This window comes from Epargyreus clarus, unplaced genomic scaffold, assembly GCF_041222505.1.
Source record: "Epargyreus clarus isolate Ecla_fem2 unplaced genomic scaffold, WU_Ecla_fem_2.2 ptg000004l, whole genome shotgun sequence".
Taxonomy (NCBI): Eukaryota; Metazoa; Arthropoda; class Insecta; order Lepidoptera; family Hesperiidae; genus Epargyreus; species Epargyreus clarus.
Window position 1 is genome coordinate 9,454,465 of NW_027332212.1, and position 15,930 is coordinate 9,470,394.

The following is a 15,930-nucleotide window of genomic DNA, read 5'->3' on the forward strand; positions in this document are numbered from 1 at the left end:
TATGGAGTACGGTTTCTTGTTTTTTTTTACATCATACACTGGTATAATGGTGTCAAGTTTTCGTTATTTAATTTTAGAGGTAACATTTAGTCTCAGATACGAGCTTGTGGATACCAGCTAACTTATATACAGAGCGATGATTTCCTCAGAAGTGGCACGTATCTGTGATCGACACCAGAACCTCTTTATCAAATATATAATAGTGACCGTTAGGTAAGACCATCACATGGACAACATGCTTTTGTTACTGCAGTCTTATAAAAAGTTAAAGCACTTGTTATAGCAATATAGTATGTACTTACAAGGTTAGCTTTTCACCACTTAACCCATCATCGTGCTCCACGTTGCTTGAGGCTGTGACAAGTTTACATTGAGCCTCTTTCTCGAAAACGGAACACGCTTTGCTCATTATTCAGTTTCTGAGGCGAAGCGGCCTTTGAAAAGGGCTTCTAACTACATAAAGCCTTTTCATTAGATAGGTTTCATCTAAGTTAAGGTTCACTTAAGATGTATGTAAATTCTACATTTTTCTTTGTAATAAAGAAGGCTCTGTAGGCAAAATGACGATAGATAGATAGATTAATATTAACGGACGTAAGTAAATTAAATCAAGCTCTTCAATCAGCCTAAGCTAACACCTAATCGTAACTTGAAAATGATCATTAATATTTGTACCAAGTTAAGCTCTCACCACTGACATAACGCCCGGTATTAATATTCAATCTATCCTCATTTCACTTACCAAAGATCGAAATTTCACAATATCACGAAGTAATTGTCAAATGTCGATCTTTAGTAGGCAAAACATTAGATAGATCGCTTATTAATAGGGCGTATTAATACAAACAGCGGTATAGGATGGATTCACTGTGCCGCCTTTTGTTCCCATTAAAGGGTTAAACCCTTTGGCCGGTAAATCGACACGATAACATTCTAAACGGTATACCTACTTCTACATATAGATTTGTTACTCGAGGTCGTACTACAAGTATATACAAAATGGAAAATCGCTCTTCAAGGCAGTAGAATGTATCTAGCCTTGAAAATTCGTGTAGGCTGTATAAATTAAAGACGATACCTATTTCTAAATTATATCAGTCGTCTGAACATTAGAGTAGATAGTATTAGATTTAAAAGCAGTGATAGCCTAGTGGTTAAGAAACTCGGCCTCTTGATCGAGGGTTCCGAGCTTTAAATTCCAGCCCTCAAACCTCATTTTTTCTTTTTTTTATAATATAGGAGTAGCAGACGAGCATGCAGTCCACCTGGTGGTAAGTGCTACTGCCGCCCATGGACATTTGTAATCAACCCCAGATAGAATTAGATATTCCTACCTGAGACCGGCCACAGATGCGCCGCTATCCCTGAGGACTAAGCTGGAACGCCTCGGAAAAGTATGTCTCCATTACACTCTTCAAAACGGAACACAGCAGCGCCTTACACTGCTGTTATTAGGCAGAAATAGGTGTGGCGGTGGTGCCGCCGGAGTCAAACCACAAAGGGTTCTACCACCTTCATACCACCTACCACTATCAACTGTCCGTTTAGACTGCAGGACGTAATCAGTATTTATTGCATAATACAAGTGTTACAAGGTTTTTGAACAGTTTTACATTTATCTGTAGTTACCCTGTGGGCATGTAATTTCTTAATTAAACTAAAACTTGATATAAGACCGTGTAAATATAATTAAATTAAAATAAAACAGGAGACAAGTATTACATTATACACTAAGAAGTAACAGCTATTATTATTTAATGTCAACATAGATTGTAAATAAGACCGTACCAAAAATTAAAACGTGATTACAAACATATACTACATAAAAAAGGAAAATGTTTTTGAGTTTTTTATTTATAAATGATCCTTATTCAGTTTCGCGCTTATAAGGGCAAAACGAAGAGCTACTGAAGGTAAGAGCAAAACAAACTTACATTATGTTTTCATGTTTAAAAGTCCCTTCATTATTTTTTTGTGACGGGAACCTTTGACGCGCAAATGAACTCATAATTGTGTTGTGCTAAAAATTATACATAATTTTAAGGCTTTCGGGGTGCTAAGTCCTGTGTTAATAAAAGCCTACAAACCCTATTTGCTTTTTCTTTTATATATAAAATTTACTTGCCTGAATTAATAAAGAACGTACTGACATAAACATGTATTATTACCTTCAGAGGCGTAATCTTTTATGGACGTTATAAGTAATCATTTGGGCATGATATTTTCTGCTTTTAACCGACTTCAAAATGATGAGGGTCTTCATTCACTCCCTTTATAATATGCATGTCTATTGCACGACTCATGATGCGAAGCATCAGAGTGCTTTACGATCGAAAATTTTTTTTCGCTTCATTTTGGCGGCTATTTTTATTATTATAGCCTTGATAGTTCACGGAATCAAGATATTTTGCATACTATTGTCGAGATAATTTAATGGAGATTAATTCCATACTTTTTAAAAATTGATTTACTGCAATAGAATTGGAAAAAAACACCAAAATAAGTCAAAAAAATTTCCTGTCCGTCATGTGTGAAACCTGAAAACACTGTAACTTGTGAAAAAATCCATCATTTGAGTTATTTTTTTTTTTAAATTCTAATCGACGATTGTAGGTCACTGAATGCGAATGATTAATTAATTCAGTGTCGTTTAATTGCAATTATTTTTTTTTTTTTTTTGCATGTATAAAGTACCGTATGAGTAATAGGGTACTTTATATTAATTACAATCTAGCCTACTATAAGACTAATGAGTAATTTTACGCTAACTTAAACTGCTAAATAATCATATAATGAAGGCGGCGTCCTCTGACACTGCACTTCTTTGCTTATCACATAAAGGAGTAGACACATTGTTCTTGTGTTCTATAATGTTCACTTATCACTATTTCACTAACACTACACTGTGTCATGTCACTAACTCAAATGGTTTAATCCTTTTGAGTCTTCTCACTAGGTCCGTCGTATCGAAGAGCTGGATCGCCTCGATATTGACGTGATGGTGAAGTCTTTTTTGATGGCCTTCAGCATAAGTGCTAATCACTTTTTTAACAAGGTCTACTTGAAGGTCCCGATGTAGATCTTCGTTTCTTACATACCAAGGTGCATTTGCAATACCCCTAAGTACTTTATTTTGGAACGTTTGTATGATATCTAAATTACTCTTTTTGGTACAACCCCAGAGTTGAATACCATATGTCCATACAGGCATTAGGACTTGTTTATATAACAATATTTTATTGTATATAGACAGCGAGGAATGTTTCCCAAGCAGCCAATGCATAGCTCTGTATTTGAGCTCCAACTCGTCACGTTTTTTCTTGACGTGAGCTCTCCAGCGCAGCTTCGCATCAAGGGTCATGCCAAGATATTTGGCTGTGTTTGCGTATGGTATGGGTGTATTGTTAATATATATAGGTTGATAATTAGGGTGCCTATTTGTAAAATCAATGTGCACTGATTTGCTTTCATTGAGTTTCATTCGCCACTTCTTCGTCCAATTAATTACTTTGTTGATAGCTGCTTCGCATTTCTCCGCTGCTTCAGCGTGATCATTCCCTACAGCTATGATTGCCGTATCATCAGCAAAAGTTGCGAAGATGTTATTTTCTGTTTCTGGAATGTCACAGGTGTATAAGAGGTACAGGACCGGCCCCAATACACTGCCTTGTGGTACGCCAGCATTTATTTTCTTGAGATCTGAGTATGCTTCTCCTTGTCTCACTCGGAAAGCTCTGTTTGAAATATAAGATACTAATATTTCTGAGAATTGCTTTGGTAGCATTGCTCTTAGCTTCAATATCAAGCCTTCATGCCAAACTTTATCGAAGGCTTGTGCTACATCTAAGAATACTGCAGAGCAGACTTTCTTCTCTTCTAGTGATTTTTCTATTGTATTAGAAATCCTATGAATTTGATCTATCGTGGAGTGTTTTTCTCTTAAACCAAACTGGTGATCTGGTATTAAGTTTTTATGTTCTAATATGGGTTTGAGTCGCTTTAACAAGAGCTTCTCAAAGACCTTAGATATTATAGGTAATAGGGAGATAGGCCTGTATGATGCAGCTTCATGTGGCGGTTTACCCGGTTTTGGTATCATTATTACTTCAGCTACCTTCCATAAGTCTGGAACATATTGAATTCTGAATGAAGCATTTATTAGGGAAGTTAACTTGACTACAGCTTTTCTAGGAAGGTTCTTCATAACCTCGCCTGTAATTAAGTCAAATTCAGGAGCTTTTTTAGGGTTAATGTTGCGTTGTATCTCTGTTGACACTTCTTTTGTGGTCACAAATTTAATATATAGCCCTGTCTGCTCTATACTGTGACTACTATAATCACTATATTCTCCTTCATTTGGTTGAAATATATTTTCTAGATGAAGGGCAAACTGAGAAGCTTTTTGCATGTCATCAATTATCCATTTTCCGTACTTGTCTTTAATTGGAGGAATTAATTGCAATTAATAAAAAACGAAAACTACAAGACTGTATATCTAAAGATATTATGTACATTTATTCCACCAGGGGCGCTTGTGCAGTACCTTCTTCCTACTACAGCTGTTTTTTCGGCAATTAATTTTGAACGACTTAAGTTTTTTTTTTTTTAAATTTCATAATTAAATGAGCATTATGAGTCGTGCACTTTTGGATTTTCCAAACTTTACTTTATGTTTATGTTTGACATGTATGTACGTACTATTTCTTAAATCTATTGTATTTTTACACAATCGAGATAACATTATAATTTACCTATACGAGTTAGGTACAAGTAATTTAATTAAAAAATCAAAAACCCGACTGTACTAAAAAGGCTGAAGTAGAATTTCCAATAACGGTGAAATAGGCATTTCATTTTTTATCTAGAAAGCCATATGCAAAGTTTCATTGTAGATATCTGCTTCAAAATCAAAATATGTTCAAACAATATTATCCTCGTAGTGGTCAGTTACGCTATATAAAGAACCTATGCGTAAAATTCCAGCACTCTAAAGTTCAACGATTTCCCTTTGCGTTGATCTCTGGCACAGCAACTTACTCATTTTGTCGATTGTCGATGTGTTATATTTATGTATTGTATGTGTAATCTCCTTTTGATTTCCTTTATTTTGATACCCTAATCGATAGGTTCGGTAAACATTTTTTTAAATATGTTACTATTTCGCGCCAAATGTCCACCATTTTGGTTTTTTTTTCTAACACCTATCTAAGGACGACGAATATAATGACACCTTAAATGTCGAAATTTAGCCAGCCGTAAACCAAACATACAAGATACGCGCGAAAAACATAACCCTTCCTTGGCAGTCGGGTAATAATAAGCATCAAATAAAGTTTGGAATAACTTTCTTATTTTTTTTTTCCTAATTGCTAATGTCATTTTTAAATTACCAGTTTCCTATATTTATGTAATTACCGTGTACGTACAAAAAAGCGCTATAAAATAGTTGAAAAGTTCATATATACAAAACTAGCTGACCCGGCAAACTTTGTACCACCTCAAAATCAATTTATCAAATATATTTCATATAAAATATAGCCTATATTACTCGTGGATAATGTAGCTTTCGAATGGTGAAAGAATTTTTAAAATCGGTCCAGTAGTTTTGGATCCTATTCATTACAACCAAACAAACAAAAAAAGTTTTCCTCTTTATAATATTAGTGTAAGTAGATTATCAAAACAGGTAAAACGTGCTGTGAGAGTTTATTTAGAAAATGCCTTTATAAATTTTCAGAAGTGTTTCAAAAGGATTACCTTAATGCGTATCTAAATTTAGGCAAAAGGCATTAAGTTACATTAAACGTAACACTTAATGTTATTTTTAAGTTATGCTAAACCATTTTAATGCTTTAATGTAACGCACATGCTATATTTCGCGGCTCCGCCCGTCAATATAGTTTAATTTCTACGTTGTAACCATAATATATATATGTTCTACTGCTCTGAAAACATTGATAAGTGTGATCTGATATTGCTTTATCGATAATAATATTTGATATCTCATTTGTGCTACCAGCACACGTTTGAAGATAATATACAGATAAAACAATTTCAAATCTGGTGACTTTTCATATAAAGTATTGAAAATATTGTATTATAAATTTAGCAAGATTGCCGAAATGATTATCTAAAACATGCGGGTAAACCCGCATGTTTGACGTCGTGCGGCCACACGCGTGCCACGACGTTTCCTATCGTTTTATATATTATATTTCTATTTCTATATATTTATATATATTATCTTTATATATATTATATTTCTATTGTTGTAATTAATATTTTTTTAATGATTTGCTACTTATATTTTTATTGCACAATTATTGTATGCCCACCTGTGGCGGGAATATGTAGGACTCAAAATATGTTTGTACCATGCACCATGTACCCATGTTCCACAATAAATTTGATTTGATTTGATTTGATTTATATTTTTCACAGGTAGTTTCCAGCCATGTTTGCCACACGCACACGAGTCGCAAGGATTATTGATGCATGCGAGTAAGGCTCGCGTCCGTAAACCCGCGTGACAAGAAAACCCTACAATCTGGTAACTTTCCGTAAAAAAGACTTAAAACTTCGTATTATAATTTTAGCAAGATTAGCGAAGTGCGTACCTTAAGTAAGGGCTTAGCGCTTGGCATTAAACAAGGTATCACCTTGTTCGACTGGCGGGGATTACACACTCATTTAATTTCACGGTTCAAAGGATAGAACCCAAGAATAATGAGCCTCCTATTATTATTTATATAACGTAATCCGCCCTTTATTAGACCTTATTGGCTAACCTAAGCATTTATGCTTACCGTTTATGTGTTTTAATGTTTGCTCGAACCCGCCCACAGATTTTCGGTGTTTTCGTGGAAACGATAAATGTTTTAAGGATAAAAATAACTTTAAAGAAGAACTTTGTGGTTTGTCCCTAGAGGCAACTCCTCCACGCCTATTTCTGCTTTTTAACTGTGTGTTCTTTATTCTGAAAGACGTAGGATTTTGGCATTTTTGCCAACCTCAACTTAATTCCAAAACGAAACAGAAAAAAGTTACTTCAAATCCTATTATAAATTTATTATAGATATGTATAGATAGTACCTACAATTATGATAATTTCTAGCAATACGATTTAGGTCAAAATCAGCAAGATCTGAAATAGACATTAATTAAAGATAGACATTTCTGTCTCTTCATCAATATTAGAATTATAAATCTTAATCTTGTTATTGAGATGCCATGAAATCTTGAGAAATTTAAGCTTTTATAATGATAGATAAAGCTTTTATAAAAATATATCTAGCGAAATTCAAAGCTTCTTAGAACTTAACTCAGAACCACTCCCCAAAAATAAGTATTTCTGCGTCAAAACATCAGCAGAATTAAACCTTACTTTCTAGTACAGCACATGTGTTAGAACACGGCTGCAGTTAACACTACTGTTATTAGATAGAAATACATAGGTATGGCGGTGGTGACTCCAGGAACCAAACAGGTTTCTTTCAACTTATTCATACCACTATTGTTACTATGGAAATATAACTCCATTTTGTATTAAAAAGCCGTATTCGCGTCTTAATCACTAATTATACGTAACAACCCTCCCTTCATAGATAAGTGGCGCTCTCTGACCCATTTCTTACGTCAAGTACGCGGCGTGAAGGATTGAGGAGGTATAATTACTGGCACAAGGCATAGAACTCGGCTCCCTGGAGAACACTTGCAATCAATCTCGGACGGGAGATTTGCTGTTGGAAGTGTTGAGCGGTTATGTGCTAGTGTAGTATAGAATATAGGACATGTAAGGCAATATAAATTACAGGTAGAATACAAAAATTGTAACGTGTTGTGTCGCACAAAGACGTATTTTAACCGACTTCCAAAAAGGAGATTTCTCAATTCGACCGTATATATGTTTTTTTTTCTATACATTTGACAGGTACGGCCAGTGTCTACGCTTTCGCGATACGGAAGATATGAATACATTTAAAATAACGATATGATTTTGTTTTGCCACGGAATATTGTAGTAGAAAAATAATACGCAAAGACACTCATAGTTTGGTAGTAAGAATTTTGGCATCTCACGGTAAGAATCTACGGTTCATATCTTAGAGTTGTCTGAATAACATTATTCGTGGTAGAGATCCATCATTGACCCACATGTATTTCTGCCTTGTAATACTCCCACTATTTATCCCACAACATTACTGTATTTTAAACTAAAACACTGAATAAATATTTAAGTGTACTTATTGGACATAGAATTGCAGTTTTGCCTTCTTATAAATATTTTTTTGTAAAGCAGAAAAGCCTATATCAACAACAACGATTACGACGTAAAGCTGCGCTTGAGGTATTAACTTAAACTGCAACATTTAATTTTGAGTAGAAAGTGTTGTAATAATTACCATACTTGGACGTTGCCACGTTTCTTTGAAGTAGTAATTCCAATTTAAAAACCCAGTCTTAATTTTCCGCAAGCAGGCGTTGCTAAAAGAAAATACTGTAAGTCGGACTTAGGCTGACCGCGCACTTTCGCTTAAACTCAAATGTTGCTTAGCGTCTATTTGATAATTTATGTATATAGACGCATACATAATCGATCGCATTTTACTTCGCTCCCTCGGGTTTGAGCGACTAACGTTAATAATCAATCTAAACCCATTTTGGCTCTGAAAGTTTGAAATTCGACAATTTTACTTTTTTACCTGAAATTCCATATAAAATTGTCAGTTACAAAGTTAACGATTAAAGAGTATTAACGTGCGTAGGCCACGCCACTTATACTCGTATCGCTAATCAATCGCTCAAGCAACAAATTGGATCCGCGAGCAGCAAGACAAAAGAGTGCCTTATACAACTGATCCGTAGCTAACGTGATAAGGTGGTAGGTTACGCTACTATCGCCTCTGCAATAGTAGTCAATGTGTGGTTAGCTTTAAGATTCACATGCGCTGATTACAAACGGAAAACATCCAGCCTGAGTCGCAAAAAAATAGAAAGAATCTATTTTCTTTATAATTAAAAATACAGAGCATACTTCTTCCTTTTATGAAGCCGGTTAAAAAGCTTTACGATCCGTTTGATGTAATGGACTTCGTCATTAAGAATCCTTAGCCGGTTAAGATAACAAAAATTAAAAAAGAGATGGGAAACCCTTTAATTAATTCCAAAAATTCTGGTTGCGAGTCTCCGTCTTATAAAAACAATTTTGATGTTATATAAATATCTCTCTTACTGTAAAACTAACAAAAGACGTCGTTATTCTTAACATTCCCACATTGGTAAAACTACTACCACACAATTTCGACGAATACAAGAACACTGCTATGTTATGATATGTTAAAATCCTTGCGAAAAAATGAGATATACATACACGCTAGGAAAACATTATCTTCATAAGAAAAATAATTTCGATTTGATTTTAGTTATAATGCCGCGATTTTAATCACTCATACGAACTCCTTCGCTTAGTAAGTTAGTTACATCTATATTACACGTGACCAAAATACATTCCAGAAGCTTACTATAAGTAAAATATTGCTACTGAAACGATAGATATCTTTTTTTAATATAGGGGTAGCAAACGAGCATTCCACCTGATGGTAAGGCCACTGCCGCCCATACACATCTGTAATCAACCCCAGACAGGATTAGATATCCCTACCTAAGGTCGGCCACAGTCGCGCCGCTAACCCTGAGGACTAAGCTGGAATACCTCGGACAAGTATGTCTCCCATACCACACCCTTCAAACCAGAACAAACCTTTTAAACCAGATCGCAGCAGCGCTAATCACTGCTGTTATTAGGTAGAAATAGGTATGGCGGTGGTGCCGCCGGAATCGTATCACAAAGGGTTCTACCACCTTCAAACCTTATCTATAACCTATCGTAATTCTTAATAATTCTTCATAGCCACTACATCCAAGTAATATACTCGTATATCCAACACATCGAAAAACCAATATCGCGAACCCAAAAACCACTTTTCTATTTGCTTTTGGATCCTCTATGGGATAATTGTGTTTGTTTATATACAGCCGTATATTTACTTGAATGGTCCAAGCCGCCCACATGTCGATATTGACACGGGTGCGCCGGTAAATTCAGTATTTACGACCCTGTGAATAGAGATGGAGCAAATAGAATTATAACGGATTATTACGTTCGAAAACTTATATATTATTTTGCGAAAGTGGTGTAAGCTGGTAGTATTATGATGCCTGAAAAATATACCGTTTTGAGCATTGAACAAAACCTTTTCAGTAACAGCAGCACAGCATTACATTCCGTGTTTGAGTGTTTGTGTGTTATTTTTTGTGTGTGTCCTTGACACAGTAAAGTCCTATTATAGTGGGGATATGAGAAGTTCATAAGTCTAATCAGTAGCACTACCATGAGTTTACAAAAGTATTACTCGCTAGCGACTGCGTAAAATAAATGTATGAAAAATTGTACAGCGCCTCTGGTGGTTACTCGTAGAACTAAAATCCGTAGTGACGTAACTCGATACGTAAAAAACCTATCGAAATCAAATCGCTAGCTAATGTCATTATGATCTATTGCCATACAAATTCGGTCCCATGAGTCATTAATTTGACAGACGTTGTCAAGAAAGACCGCAACGATAGTAGTTATGTTATTCACTAGCAAAATGACAATAGTTTTCTATTTACAATTTCTATAGTGGCGTTTCTATGCCAACTCATGGTAGTGCTACAGAATTTCAGATAACGAAATATTTTTTACTAAATATACGAATTGGTTATAAGACCATAAGTCTGGTTTAAATGAGGCTTCGCTGACATGCAGCAGAATCTTTATAGAACTTAAACTTCAAATTCTTAAAAAAAACCTGACCTAATCCGTAAACAATCTTAAAATGTAGAGCCCACTTTTAAGGAACAAATAATTCACCAAAGTAACGTTAGCCATTCAATCATCAACTTCAAACCTTTTCGACTATGCCAATTAAACTAAATGTACCAATAACCCATAATTGTTTAGAACAACCCATCTCTATCTCAGGGTACATTCCAAAAGAACCCAAGTAATTATGTACATAGTTCGGGCCCCACGCATAACTGTTCCTTGTGGAGTTGAACATAGTTTCCTCGGAAGATAGTGAGTAATTTCAACAAAGACGTACCATCTCGCTCGGTTTTTGTTAGATTATTGGAATACATGTGAGTAATGAAGTTTAACTGTTGAACTAATTGGAATATTATAATACAAAAGACTACAAATGTGTTTTGTAATATTATTATGACACTAATACTGTACTTTAAACTGAACTTTGTATTTCGAAATCGGGTGCACCACGCCATACCCATCTCTATCATATAGTAGCGCAGTTCAAAGTGTTCTAATTTGAACTACTACTACTACTAATTAATGACTACAATCCCACCGTTCTTTTAAGTAATTATTTAAAGCCATTCCCATTCGTTGTATTTTATTGCTTCTTTTGATTTTTTCTTATACAAGTATTGCTAATCAAATGTGTTACCCAAAGATGCCTTATTCAAGTTAAGAATTATCGAACAATGAATTATGAATGAAGTAGGTGGGCTTATCTTTTGTCTACTAGTATTTTAGGCGACACTAAAGATGTCATACGAAAATAGATATTACTACAAAAATCACAGCACTCAAACCCTACATTGGACCACTGACACAGATTGCTAAGTACATCCCACAGCTCTTCCGACCATTATTTTCCTCTCAACAAAGATGCCCGTTCTCATCACAGATTCAGAGAAAACCTTTGTCACAGATAATTAACTGCAGTGGTAGAATTAATTCCCTTTCAAGACCCTTTTAGTTACAGCTGAGTATTTACTAATTTACTTTGTGTTTACGTGTTTACTTCTTAATGTTTCTACTGTTTTGTAATTGTTTTATAATTACTTTAAACTCTTGTGAATATTGTAGGGAATTTAAGGTTTTTGCCAGCAACAAACTCCACAAAAGCTTCTATTTACATTTGTGTATACACAAAAGAGACACGATTGTTTTTATTTGGTGTATTAGGGTTTTAAAATACAGATGCCTATTTATCTACTAGAGCAAATAAAATATACCGTTATACTACGAGTACATAAACCGTTTATTTATCTAAAATGTTGTCCAAAGAATAACCTCTTTCAAAGAAATCATTTACCACACCATTTACTCTTTCCACATAAATAGACTGATTATGCGAGACATATTCACACAGTCCTTCGGAGAAATGATATTTCATATCTGTCATCTCTGCCGCTTCTTCGGCCACTGCTGTTATTATTTTCATGGATATTAAAGCCTCAATCAAACCGAATACAGAGTATTCCACCAAATGTTCCTGAAATATGTACCTTGGGTACACATCTTCGACGTTTAAATTGCAACATCGTAGCACTGCACTTAATGTCCCGTAATATATGTTGAGAATACTATCATAATGTTTAACAAGAAACTCGTGATCAGTTGACATGTACAAGAAATAAGAAAGATCTGTTACTGGGGACGCATAGCGTGCCAACTGATAGTCGATGAGAACCGCATCTACTGGTTTTGTCCCCTGAAAGTAATGGAAGTTTATAAGCATAAAAATAATTAAAACATAATAAGAAAATTGGGAGAAGAAGTATACATTCATATACCTGATATTTAAAAAGTACGTTATTAGTCCAACAGTCTGAGTGACAAATCGTACTGTAATTTTTATCTGGCGCTGTACATTTATTTAATACTGACAAAACATTGGGTTCAAACTCTTTTAATTTGTTTTTGGCAATAGGGTCTGAGACAACATCCACAGAAGTGTTAAAGTAGCAGACTAGAGTTGTAGATACGTTTTCGATATCACTATACAGAACATCGTTCTCGCACAATTTCTTGATTTCATCAAATTTATCTTGATGTTGCAGCTTTAAAACGAACGATAAAGCGTGCAATTTTGCCAAATTTCTTGCCACTAAAGAGGCATGTTCAAAATCCATTTTTTGAAACCTGTCGAGAAATTGCAGTCCTTCAATTCCTTGCATAACTATAGTTTCCTTATCATGATCGATGCTTGCCAATACAACGTTTGGAAATTTCATTTTCAAACCTTCTATTTTTAGATTATTTTGGATATTTAACAATTCTGGGACAATAATTGTATGGAATATGTACTCTCGTCTGTAGTACTCTCTGAAACACTTGCGATCCACTGGATTTGGATGCCACTTTACAATCAAACACATTTTTATTTTTCCACCATATTTCATTCCTTTAACTTTCACTTTTCGTATACCACCACAAAAATAATCAATATCATCATAACCGTAGCCAATATCAAATTCAATATCTTTTACAGCTAGAATTTCAGCTGCTGTATGAATTATGTTAATAAATTCTTGATGGACACGTGACACTTTTCTCATGGGCATTTTTGTACAACTTCATTTGACAGCATCGCCGTGAACACTGAAATTCTTATCATTATCAATTGTGTGATTGACATTATCAGGATTTAGTCACATCACTCTGCTCCCAAACTCAATATGTTAGTCAGATTATATGATTTTGTAAATGTTTTTTTATATCTTAAAGTTTAATAAGAAAACATAGAACAGTGTGAAAGTCACTTAAGTAAATTGAAATATATATATATATATGTATAATTATTTATATTTTTTACGTTGTAGTGGACTTCGTATTTTCTAAAGACGTCGTAAGTAACAAGTACTTGTTCAACAACAATTGCTAATTGGTTAATTACGTATTAATAAAGGATTCACCTTATTTGATAAACATGATGAATTTAACAAACAATCCATAATATAATCGAAGGCCAGTAAATTAAAACTAAATAAAAATCAAGTAATGTCTGGCTATAGTCATGTATCATAAAAATCAGAATTGTGATATCAGATTTTCTATTATCAGCAATCTAACACTTGGCGTAGAACGAGCGTTGCATACAACGCTATCAGCCCGGAACAAGTCCTGTTCAGACGAATATGAGATAAACTAGTCCGAGCATACAATACCCTTTGTAACTTCGCTCAATGGCCGTCCAACCACTGCTATACTTGCATAGGTATGTACGTCATATGACTGGTTTCATGCATTCACCGACGCTTTGTCTGCCATTGTCGCGGACCTTCTGGTCACTGGGCCCAATCTTGAAATATGCATACTGCTGAATCGTTGAACGATCGCTTTAACTACGGATTCTATTGGAAATGGTAATAACAGACACGTAGCGTAGAATTTCAGATTTGCTCCCAATCGCAACTTTATATCCATTGTTATACTATTCTATTTACATATGTGAGAGCCATATGTTTCCTAACAACTATTTCAGTCCGCATACTCGAAATACGTAAAAGCTTAGTTTGTAATTGAGTTCGTTTCCCCTTACGCAAAATACCTCGTCGTCAGGTATGGTCGGTTGTTTGTTCGGAAAATTTTCGTTACTAGTTGACACGGGTCGCTTGCCTTTAGGCGATGTGAATTTATAACAAGTACACACGCCCCATACTTCGATAAATATTTGCGCTTAGTACTTTACTTTGTATCAAAATTTTCCTATGAAGCCAATACAATTTGAAATACAATTTTGGGGACGCGGAAATAAGTCTAGACGTTCGGGAAATCAGGTTTCCGCAACATCAGAATTGATGCGAACACGGTAACTTTTTCAGCCCATATAAACTCAATTGGTTTTCTAAATACAAAGTTATCAATCAGATGGCAAGAATAGTAAGATAACCTCAAAAAAGAGTTCGGATAACGACACTTTGCTATCATGGACCTCGGTCACCCTACTTGATCTATATTACGCGGTACTTTTGCTATAAAGCAATAGTCTTGGAAGGTGGTAGAACCCTTTTGGAAGGTGGTAGAACCCTTTGTGGTTCGACTCCGGCGGCACCACCGCCACCCCTATTTCTGCCTAATAACAGCAGTGTTAGGCGCTGCTGTGTTCCGGTTTGAAGGGTGTGGTAAGGGAGACAGACTTTCCCGAGGCGTTCCAGCTTAGTCCTCAGGGGTGGCGGCGCATATGTGGCCGACCTCAGGTAGGAATATCTAATCCTATCTGGGGTTGATTACAGATGTCCATGTGCGGCAATAGCCACTTACCATCAGGTGGACTGCATGCTCGTCTGCTACTCTTACATTATAAAAAAAAAAAGTCTTCCGTAATCAAATAACAGCCCGTTTTTAAATCTCCCATTGAGAATTTATAGCTCAAGCTTAGAGATTACTATCTTAATGTTTTAATACGTAGAAAACAATTTAGAGGACTGCTCAATGAGCTTGATTTACGGCGATATTACGGGGAACACGATCTGCATTCTCCTCGAATCACAATGCCGTAATCGCCTCCAAGGATCATATTGAAGGGAAGTAATGAAACTTTACACATAGAATGAAGGGATCGAATAAACTGTTTTGTCGTATTTTTTTATATATAGGAGTAGCAGAAGAGCATGTAGTCCAACTGATGGTAAGTGGCTACTGCCGCGCATGGACATCTGTAATCAACCCCAGACAGGATTAGATATTCCTTCCTATGGTCGGCCACTGATGCGCTTTCCTTGAGGACTAAGCTGGAACGCCTCGAAAAAGTATGTCTTTACCGCACCCTTCAAACCAGAACACAGCAGCGCTTAACACTGCTGTTATGAGACAGAAAATGGTTTGGCGGTGGTGCCGCTGGTGTCGAACCACAAAGGGTTCCAACTTCAAAAAGTAATGAAACTTTCTAAATAGAAGAAAGGGATCGAATAAACTGTTTTGTCGTAAATAAATTATGTTTTAATACCAACCCAATAGACGCTATTCAATGGTTTTATCACGTTCATAAATTTCCCTAAAAGCCTAAATTGTGTTGAACCGCGGAAATTCAAAGGGAAAGAATTCAAAAGATAAGGGACGCTTTAATAACTGTTTTGTGTTACA

The 15,930-nt window shown here is 35.4% G+C and overlaps 2 protein-coding genes across 2 annotated transcripts in view; both read right to left on the minus strand.

The window, feature by feature from the left end:
* Liprin-gamma (liprin protein kazrin) overlaps positions 1–15,930 on the minus strand; it is a 183,418-nt gene that overhangs the window by 143,761 nt on the left and 23,727 nt on the right. The gene's annotated exons all lie outside the window — the stretch shown is intronic.
* LOC140757136 (uncharacterized) lies at positions 12,104–13,409 on the minus strand. Its single transcript, XM_073092672.1, has 2 exons — positions 12,639–13,409; positions 12,104–12,556 (listed from the first exon to the last, which is right to left on the minus strand). Exons 1-2 carry the CDS (start codon positions 13,407–13,409, stop codon positions 12,104–12,106), a joined length of 1,224 nt encoding a protein of 407 aa, XP_072948773.1.

Bases quoted from the DNA above. Each gene is read 5' to 3' on its own strand.
- LOC140757136 (XM_073092672.1), bottom strand. From the start codon at position 13,409: ATGCCCATGAGAAAAGTGTCACGTGTCCATCAAGAATTTATTAACATA. The intron at 12,557-12,638 runs GTATATGAATGT...CATTACTTTCAG, and splicing joins ACGTACTTTTTAAATATCAG to GGGACAAAACCAGTAGATGC.